The sequence below is a fragment of the Miniopterus natalensis genome, chromosome 4, assembly GCF_054644295.1.
Source record: "Miniopterus natalensis isolate mMinNat1 chromosome 4, mMinNat1.hap1, whole genome shotgun sequence".
Lineage (NCBI taxonomy): Eukaryota > Metazoa > Chordata > Mammalia > Chiroptera > Miniopteridae > Miniopterus > Miniopterus natalensis.
In genome coordinates this window covers 66,087,743-66,098,132 of record NC_142084.1, presented here as the reverse complement: position 1 = coordinate 66,098,132, position 10,390 = coordinate 66,087,743, and the positions used below count along the sequence as shown (strand labels likewise).

Sequence of the window (10,390 nt, the reverse complement as noted above, 5' to 3'; positions counted from 1 at the left end):
GGTGTGTCTAGGAGACAACCAATCAATGGTTCTCTCACATTGATGTTTCACTCTTTCCCTTACTCACTCTCGCTCTCTAAAATCAACAAAAACATTTTTTTTTTTTTAAAGAGATTTCAGGGGCTGGGGTGGGTAATGGAAATGACTACAAAGGGATACAAGAGAACTTTTGGGGGTGATAGAAATTCTACACTTAAATTGTAGTGGTAGTGATATACTTTGGAAATATATTCAATCTTTCAAGTAAGCAGTTTTAGTGAGGGTGTGGGATAACATCGTATACAGCTGATGTGTAAATTAGCATCTTTCTAGAAGGCAGGTTGGTTCTGTGCATCCAATCTCTTCAAAAAGTGCCATTATCCCACAATTGCACTACTAGGGATTTTTTTATTGTTGGCACTATTACGGATGTCCCCCACTCCCCCCTTGCTCACCTCCCTGCCTCCACCCCATTCTAAAGAAGCAGTCAGATAAGACGCAAGGATAGCAACAGAGAACAGCTTATCACCCGACAGAAATGTGAATCTACCTGGAGGTCCACTAAGGGGGAGTTTGCACCTAAATGCTGGTACATCCGTGGACTGTGCAACCTTGAAAAGGATGGCATTCTGCTATGTTTACAAACGCAGAGGTGTTCACGACATATTTTAAGTGTAAAAAACTGCAGAATAAGCAGCCGTATGTCACAGTATGGGGGTGGGCAGGGCATGTGCCTGACTACTTTAGAAGTCTAGGAAAATGTTAACCACACTCGTTTCTGGGTGGGGGAACCTCAGATAATGTTTCCTCTTTATACTCGTCTGCATTTTCTCGCTTTGCGTGTGTGTGAAGTTAAAAGCATCAGGACTGCTTTCTGGTGGCAATACCTGGGCTCATAGGGACAGGCTTGGAAACAAGCCCGTGTGCACACACAGACACACACACACACACGCTCACTCTCTCCCCCCCCTCCTTTTTCTGCTCTCCCTCCTCCCTCCCCAAGCAGGGACCCAGGGATCTGCCTACGAGGTTGGGGCACTACCTGCCACCGCTCAGGCAGGCAGTGGCCGCTTTGGCTTTAATTTGGGGCCACCGGCTTTCGAATGTCCACTTGCACGTGTGTCCTTGTGTTATAAACGTCTGTTCCCATGGGCGTCTGCCTGCCTGTGTGGGAAGCCTGTGCATCCATTTCACACGTGGATGTTGTCATCTGAGTATGCGAGTCCTCAGGGAAGGGGAGGGTGTGTCTGTCTGTCCATCTATTTTGAGGGTGCCTGTTGTGTGTGGAGGTAGCTGTTTGGGGTATTTCTGTGCCTGCTGGAGGTTGGGGGCACAAGTGTGAATCTGTCACACCCCTGAACTGTACACATGAATCTGTTTAGGGGGATAAATTTCGTTATGAGTCTTTGGCCACAATTTAGAAAAATAATAGTCTTAACAAAATAGACCAGGGGCCCCCACGTGGAGGGGAAGGGATGAATGGCAGAGAGGGACGTTAAACTCAGAGACGGGTGCGTCCCTGTACCCACCGGCCCACCCACCCGTCTAACGGGCTTCAGGGTGATATGAAATAACATGCCCCGGAGCCCCCGAGTCCAGGCGACAGCAAGCCCCACAGGGTTTCCCCACACCTTGCATCCGGGGGCTGCCAAGGGTGTGCATGCGGTCTCTCTGCCTCGGGGAGAGCGTGACAGCCCTGTCGGCCCCCACTCAGCCCTGATGACACCCATACAGGTCAATGGCTCCGAAAACACCTGTGGTTCTCTGGCCACTAGGCCAGGCTCTGTCTACCTACAAGCATCTCCTAAGTAACGACGGATGGAAGCTGGTGAATAAAGACGGCAGCTGCCTTGCCCCTCAGCTCCCGGGTGTGCTCTGCAGCTGCCAGGGGCCCTCAGCAAGAGCGACCCCCGCTGCCCACAGCTGTCACCTGCTTACCAATGCTCCGTACAGGCTCCTCCACTTCCTCGTCTGCTTCACTCCCTTCTGGATGCTTCGTGGAATCGCCACCAGATAAACTTCACCACCTGCCTAACCCAAATCCTTGTCTAGGCTCTGCCTCTGGAAAGGTCCAATCTAAGACATTAGCCATATCATTTATCATCCCAACCAGGAGGCTTTGGAGAGAGAAAAGGGTTGCAAATAACCAGCCCAGGGCATGGCCAGGGCCGTCCGGCACCCAGGACGCAGTCACTCCACCCAACATTTAAGGAAGAACAGCCACATGCCCAGGACGTGCTGAGGGATGTGGAAGACGCAGAGGAACCACAGGCGACACCTCAGCAGGTGGCAGGGTGACGGAAGATAACCACCGGGTCCCAGCCAAAGCCCCTGGAATGTCAGCATGACCCTGGGGAAGACTAAGGAGACCCACGCTCAGCTGAGACGAAGTGTCTACCGCTCAGCAGGATTAGAGGGGCTCCGAATAGTAATTAAGTTCTATCGCGGAAAAGGCAATGACAGTTACATTTTGTGACCCAGAGTCTGTGGGAGTAAAATTCTTTCCTGCTAACTGGGGGTTCAGGTCCTTCTTCAGGTCTGACTTTAAAAGGCGGAGAAAGGTGATAAAGCTGGAAGGTTGGGTTGGGGGGGGGTGCCTGCGCCCCGGCGGCCCTTTCCCTTTCTCCCCTCCAGGGCCTCTGAACACCAGTCCCTCCATTCATCATTTTATTCAAAGCAGTTGCCTTGAGCCCCACCTTCCTGAGGAGACCCAAGGGGAAATCAGTGTGTTATAAATTAACCATGGCAGGGCATCACCCCAGAAGCCCTGTCAACTGGATGCAGGCCCTCCATAGTCCATCTCGGATTTTCAGCCCACCGGGACCTGTCACAGCCCCAGGCCGCGCAGCCTGCCCATCCTCGGCCCACAGCCTGCAGTTTCTTGTCCCCCTGCCAGTGTGCCGGAGCTCAGCAGTATTCGGAATAATCTTCCTCCACATAGTTAGAGGGAAACCAGCCAACCTGGAAAGAGATGAGGAAGGGGTCAGGGCAGCCTCTACACTGCTCCTCCCGCTGCTCCTCGACAGACCAGGCAGGTTTCTTCCCACCTCAGGGCCTTTGCACCTGCCATACCTGCCACCCCAGAAAATATACCCCTTAGATATACACAACAGCCGACCCCCCACCTCCCACTCTTCTCTACTCACACATTACCTTATCAGGAAGGACTTCCTGCCGTCCTATTTAGTATTGCAAAGCCCTTTTTCCACTTTAGTTTCTTCATGGCACTTATCGCCATCTAATTGATTGTATACGTTATTATTTATGGGCTTGTTTTCAGTCTCCCCCCCAACGCACACACAAACACACTATAATATGAGCTCCACAAGGCAGGGATTTCTGTGTCTTACTCACCACCAAGTGCCAAGAGCCTAGAATAGTTCCTGGCACACAGTACATACTTAAAGAATATTTGTTGAAAGGATGCATGGATGGATGGATGGATGGATGGATGGATGGACGGACGGATGGACGGACGGATGGATGGAATGATGGATGGAATGATGGATGGAATGGATGCAAAGATGGATGCATAGATGGATGCATGGATGGAATGATGGATGGATGGATGGATGGATGGATGGATGGATGGATGGATGGATGGATGGATGGATGGAATGATGGATGGATGGATGGATGGATGAAATGATGGATGGATGCATGGATGGATAGATGAGGGGAAGGATGGATGACAGATAAATGCTTTACAGCTCTGACATTCCTAAACACCCCAAAAGTCTCTCTCAAATCCTAATTGTCTTTACTACACACTAATGTTTACCCTCCATGATTCTTAACCAAACTCTTCACCTAAGCAATTATCCAGGTCACTTTTTCACTTACACTTCCCCTCAATAGAATGTAAGCCCCTAACCCACTCTTTGTCTTGATTCAACATTTCTGAGAAACCATTATAAGCGAAGCAGTACTGTAGAGGCTAGGAACTCATCCACAGATGAAATAAAGAAGACTCTTTGCTTTGGTAAAACAAAAATAAAAACCAGGCAGAAGCAAACTTTTTTGAGAAATCTGGAGGTCCCTCCTGACAGTGTGAATTCAGGCAGGCAAAAAAGTGCAAAAGGAAAGAGTGATTAAGCCAGCTCTGCCTCTTCAGGCATTCAATATTGACTGAGCACCCACTGTGTGCCAGGCACTCTTCCAGACACTGGTGATACTACAGTGAACAAGGTAAGACACAAACCCCCCATGGGTCAGCTTTGGCTTCTGTAAGCTGCCCCGACCCAGGGTGGGTCAGGGGTCCCCTGGGACGCTCGTGCTGCCCTGTGATTCCCCATCACAATTTTCACCACTCGGCATTGTAACTGCTTAGTTACAGGTTTGCTCTCTTCACTAGGCTATAAGTTTCATGATGGCAGTGATTATACTGTCCTCATTTTTGTCTCCTCAGCACCCAGCAGAATGCCTGGCACATAGTAGGCGCTCAATAAATAAATGCAAGATGCATCAATGAATGAAACCTCTATGTCCCTCCCTCCCCTTAACCAGGGAAGACCTCCACATGAGCCATTCCCCACCTTCTCCAGCCCACAATTCCGATACAGCTTTACTGTGGCCAGGATGCCTGAGATGCCAAGCTCCGCCCTGACTCACCCGGCCATAGATCTCCCCTCGCCACCAGCCTTGTTGCCCCTTCTTGTTAAGGATCTTGACAATGTCACCCTCCTTGAGGTTCAGCTCTGATCGATCCCTGGCGCAGAAGTCGTAGCGAACTTTGGCTGTGCCAAAATACTTGGTGCTTCCTGCTGTAGAGGGGAAAGCAGAGGTGGTAAAAGGGTCTGGGGCAGACCCCAGCCCACTGTGCAGGGGCTAACGCCAGGATGAAGGGTCCTTTAACGCTTCTTCATACAGAGTGTTAGCTGCCCTGTGCTCGAAGGCGACCACAGTTGTACTCCCGAAATCATCCTTGCAGTCCAACCACCATCCAAATTTAGAAAATAATACCATTTATAATTTTAAAAAATGGTTTGTATATATTTATAGTAAAAGAAACAAACGATGCGGAAAAATACATTCTAAGCTGTTAAATATTAACTATTATAAGAAGGACCAAGGGTCGAAAAAGAGGAAATGGGAGAAAGATAAGCCCATTATCTTATCTGGGTGGGTGGGGGGAGACAAAGAAAACTTTTCATAGTACAATATAAGCTATACTGTAATTAATTTGTAATATTTCTACGAATATGCTAAGATTGAACATCCATATCTACATCAGTACAAATTAGTAACATGCAGGCAGATAAAAGCATTTATTTGACTTGATGATGTGAATAGAAACAGTTTTTGTCTTGGAGTCATGTTATGTTGCTTTTGCCTTTTCAGTAATAAAACGGTTTAATAATAACTAATTTTTAAATATCTCTTAAAAATTTTTTTTGGACATAAAAAATTCAGACACTATACAAACCACATGACTTTTCTGAAAAACATACTTCAGAATGCATCCCAGAAAAACAAAATTTGGATCAAAATAAGAAATTTTAAAAATAAAGAAATACATGGAGAACAAGAAATATAGTCTAAACAGTTCTTAATACTGTATTTGCAAGTTAAATGCAATTGTTATGAAAAGGTTTCTAAAATATATGTCATAATTATTTTAAATTGTAGCAAACTATATTCAACATTCCAGATAATTTCAACAAATCCAATGGGTGAGAGATGCAAAGGAAAGGGGAAGCTAAAGTGCACTCAAGGACTTGCCTTTTTATAGGAGAAGGCTGTACATACTAATTAATCCTTGATATTGTTACAAAAATATAGGCTTAAAAGGTACAAGTAAGGACCCTTCTGGTTCCCGGTGTCCTTATCTTCCCCAATACAAAAAAACCCCTGACCCATCTTCCACACAAGCAAATGAGTATGCAAACCACTCAAGAGCAGGGGGACAGAAAGGGGTAGGAAGGATGTCTGTTGATTCACAGATATGACCTCTCCATGCCCACTGGAAGCAATATCCATGATATTCCCAAGCTTTCTCTCCACAATGGGAAGGAGCTGGGGCTGCAGGCCCCCGGTCTGAGGTGTCCTACCTGCTGGTTTGCTGATGGCTCTCCTCTCTGGCTCCTTGAAGGGAAACTGCAGGGTGGTGTCCAGCGACTTGAAGCAATCCTTTAGGGAGTTCTGCTGGTAAAACTCCACCAGCTCCTAGAAGGGGGACAGCAGAACAGATGCTATCCCAGCAGGCCAACCCCTGAGGGGACAGACCTGGAAGGAGCCACATCCAACGTGAAGCAGGGCCTCCCTGGCAAGTGATTCCTTGAATGTGTCCCATGATGGGAAGCTCATTCCATTTCTGCACAGCCAGAGCCATTTTATGTGAAGAGACCACACTGCCTAAAGCCAGTTCCTCTAATAACCAATTTGCGTCATGACACACTTACACAATAATCAACTTGTCTAATGATGAGCTCACCAAATTGAAACTCAAACCCTCTGTGGGTGCCAGGAGCCTTATTTTTACAATTATAATAATAAATGCTATTAAGTACCTAATATGTGCTGGCCAGAGTGTAACCACGTTATCAAAACCTCCTAATAGTCCTGAGAGGTGAACATGTTCATGGTACCCCTGTTTTATAGATGGAGAAACTGAGTCACAGAAAAGCCAAGTTCCTTGTCCAGGTTCCCATAACTGGAAAAAAAGGGGACGCAGAATTCAGCCCCAGGGGAAGCAATGGAATATAGCACCTAAGAGCTGCTTCTGAAATATGACTTATCTGAATTCAAATCCCAGATTTATTGCACTTATGAGTATTTATTACATAAATGCTCAAGCTGATTCTAATAAGTAAACAAGCAGAAAAGTCATAACTAAGGGACATTCTGTAAAACAAAAAGTTTGCATTTTAGAGTTCTAGACTCTAAAGTTGCCAATGTGGACGCTGAGAATGAAGATTCCTACTAAGAAGGACTCCTGGTGGCTAACTAGGCTCAAATTAAAAACAACAACAACAACAACAACAACAAAACACCCAGAGCCTAGCAGCCATTTCTACACGGAGGCCTCTCATGCAAACTGCACTTCGGGGAGAAGCCTGCACTTAACTACTTGCCTCTGCACGGCACTTCCTGCCTGCGCTGTGCTTCTGGCCCCTGAGCCAGCCCTTATAAAAGAGATCCTAGAATCCTATTTCAACCAGTAGAACTGAGGCTTTCCCCATCCAACCAGAGCTGCACAGCTCCACCCAACCAGAGCAGGTCTATTCTAACCAAACAGGAAAGTGCTTTTGGGCCAATCAAACTTACATGAGGACCAATTTACATGAGGACAGACTAATCGGGGACCAGGGGTGGGGACTTCTGTCTATATAAGCCAGCTCCCCTCTGGCACTGGGAGCACACTTTCCCTTTCCACTGAAGACTGCTTCTACCTGGCTAAGCTAAAACACTGAAGAATGACTTGGAGCAGAACAGAGCTGTCTAGCTGGAGAGGGGCCTGGCCAGGGGCAGCTTGGCCCCAGGGCTGCCTCCCGGCTGTGCTGTGTCACAATTATTTTGCAAGGATAAAGTTTCCTACTTCACCACACCCCAAACTGCGGATTCCCGTTGGTACTGAATTGGCACCGATGACCACAGGTTGACACGAGTATCTTGAAAGACCAAAAAAATAAAAGACTTGGGAACTATTGCAAACTAAATGAGACTAAGGAGATAAAAACTGAATGCAATGTGTAATCCCTGAGTATAGCTTGGGGAAAAAACAGCTATAAAAGATATAACCAGAGCAATCAAGGAGTTTAGAAAATGGAATGTATACTAGGTAATCTTGCATCAATGTTCAACTATCTGAGAGTGATAATAATAGTGTGGAGAGGCCTGAGAGTGTCTTGGCTCTTTGGGCACTCATGCTGAAGTATTTATATATAGGTGAAGAAACTTGATATCTGCAAGTTGCTCTTCTTTCTTTTTCTTTTTATTTTTTTTAATTCTTCTCCAAGGAGAAGTTTTCTTTAACATATATATTTTTATTGTTGACAGTACACACATGTTCCCCATTTTCCCTGACCTTTACCCCCCATCCCAGACCTTCACCGCCCTATTGTCTGTGTCCATGCATATATTGTCTATGCATATAAGTATGTAAGTTCTTTGGTTTATCTCTTCTCGCCCCCCCAACCCCCACACCGAGGTATGTCAGTCTGTTCCATGCCTCCATGCTTTGGGTCTTATTTTGTTGGTCAATTCATATCGATTTTAGAGAGAGAGGAGGGAAGACGGAGAGCGCTCGAGAGAGAAACTTTGATCAGTTGCCTCCCATATGGACCCAGTCTGGGGATGGAACCCACAACCTGGGTATGTGCCCTGAGCAGAATTGAACTTGCAGCCTTTTGGTGTACAGGACAATGCTCCAACCAACTGAGCCACACCAGCCAAGGCCAAGTTACTCTTAAGTAAAGTGCAGAATAAATGTGTGAGTGTGTAGAAAGAGAAATTTAAAACAACAGAGTATTAATAATTAATCAATCTAGGCGAAAGGTTTACAGATGTCCATTACATTTTTCCAGTAACTTTTCAGAAATTTTTTCAGAAATAAAAAATGGGGGAGGGGGTGTTTAAGAATAAAAAGTTGGGGGGAGAAAAAGATTTGTGGAATAAATTAACAATCCCTAACCTTTGGGGAAGTTAAGTCTCCTTGTGAGGATCAAGTGAAATCTGAGATACCCCCAAAAATACAGGTATTCTGGATTTTGTTGATTTTGAGAATCCACAGACCATGGGTATGATCCATGTGCCTTAGACCAATGGGCTTAAAATGCCTAAAAGACAGTCCAAAATTACAGGACTCCAAATAGAAACAAAACAACTTGAAAAGTATTTGAATTCTCAGTCAGATAATCATGAAACAGATTAAGCAGAGCTAAATCTTAAAGTCTGACAGAAATAGGGACTCTGCTCTTCTGTGACACTAGATGAGATCTAAACGTCAGTTTCACCCATCTGTGAAATGGGTACTCAGAGAGTGAGCTGAGGGGATTAACTGGAGTCCTATCTATAACATGGCTGAAGTCAGGGGAAGGTTGGCCCTTACCGTCAGCCCCCGGAAAGCCTTCTTTTCTGTAATCCGGTACAGTCCTTCTGCCGTCATGATTTTAATGTGCTTGACCTCAACATTATACCTGGAAGCAGTAAGAGAGAGGGCGAGATGGTCATTGAGCCCTGAGGCTGGGGATCCAGGCCCATACTCAGCCAAGGCTCAGCCCCAGGCTATACCCCCAATCATGGAAAAGGCTTGGCTACTTCAGGGAGGGGGTGACCACTGGAGCCCAAGGACTGAAGCTGCCTCCTGCTCTCCCAACTGGGTTTCTTTCCTGGGGCCTTTTCTACTCTAAGCCTTCATTTCTTCCTCTAAGTCTTCAGATCTCCCTAAGATAATAGGAGTCATCTTTCTGGACTCACAGGGTTGTTGAGAAGTCAGAGAGACCTTGCAAAGAAAGGAATGTTCTAGAACAGTGTTTTTCAACTTGTGTGCTGCAGCAGGCACACTGGTGAGCCACAAGAATTTTTAAAACATGCAATACCTGACTATTTAGCCAAGGGCACTGACCTCTTTTCCCTTAGGTTGTCAAAAATAAAAAATAAAAAATGACAACAGCAAACACAGCAACAGTGGTCCGGTGTCAATGAATCCAAATCATACCTATTTTTTGGTAAGATTGGCAAAAACACATATTCTGGTGCACTGCAGAATTTTAGCAATTAGTTGACATGCTGAAAACCGCTGGTCTAGAAGAGATAGGACGAGACCTACACTGTCTAACTTACCACAGCGCAGGGACAGGGAAGAGATGGCCACTTCGGCCAGTATGGAGAACTAGAAAACCAAACCTCCTCCTCCTACAGAAAACCCCTAGAAATGCTGGGGAGAAAAGTGCTGAGTTCTCCAAACAAAGGAAATGCCCAGATGCCAAAACTGAGGACAGAACTGAAAACTAAGCAGTAAGCATGAACTGCTACCCTAAGGAGTTTGCTGAGCTTGGGAACCAAGAGGCTTATGTCTGGGTGATCACAGAGTCCCTGGAGGTGGAGAGCTGGCCTGAGACCCGCCCCGACTGGCCGGGTGAGAGGCTGGCCGGCCGGGCTGCCAAAAAGCCTCGCCTGCGGGAAAAGAGGTGGGCTAGGAAACCGCCACCCGTCAGCACGGCGGGACAATGAAAAGCTTGTCTGCTTCAGCCCGAAAACAGAAAGTCACCCTTGCAAATTCATAACCTCAGCCTGCCCTCAACCAAGGAGAGGTTCAGGCTGTAATAAAGAACAAAAGGCATTTATTTGAGCAAAAAGTTGCAGCCCCGGAGACACAGGTTATTTAGGTATCAACCAAAATTGTGCTCCAGGGAGGAACAAAGAAAGGCAGGGTCTGTAAAGGCAAAAACCCCCACGTGTAATTCTTTCC

General features: G+C 46.4%; 1 protein-coding gene across 3 annotated transcripts in view; it reads right to left on the bottom strand.

Moving 5' to 3' along the window:
• Positions 1-2,886: 2,886 nt before the first annotated feature.
• Positions 2,887-10,390, bottom strand: part of VAV1 (vav guanine nucleotide exchange factor 1) — a 51,818-nt gene continuing 44,314 nt past the window's right edge. For all 3 annotated transcript variants that reach the window (XM_016197951.2, XM_087816011.1, XM_087816012.1), the window contains 4 exons: positions 9,029-9,116; positions 6,030-6,144; positions 4,591-4,742; positions 2,887-2,940 (listed from right to left, as the gene is read on the bottom strand). In XM_016197951.2, the coding sequence (XP_016053437.2) occupies positions 2,887-2,940; positions 4,591-4,742; positions 6,030-6,144; positions 9,029-9,116 (409 nt within the window). The remainder of the gene's footprint in view (positions 2,941-4,590; positions 4,743-6,029; positions 6,145-9,028; positions 9,117-10,390) is intronic.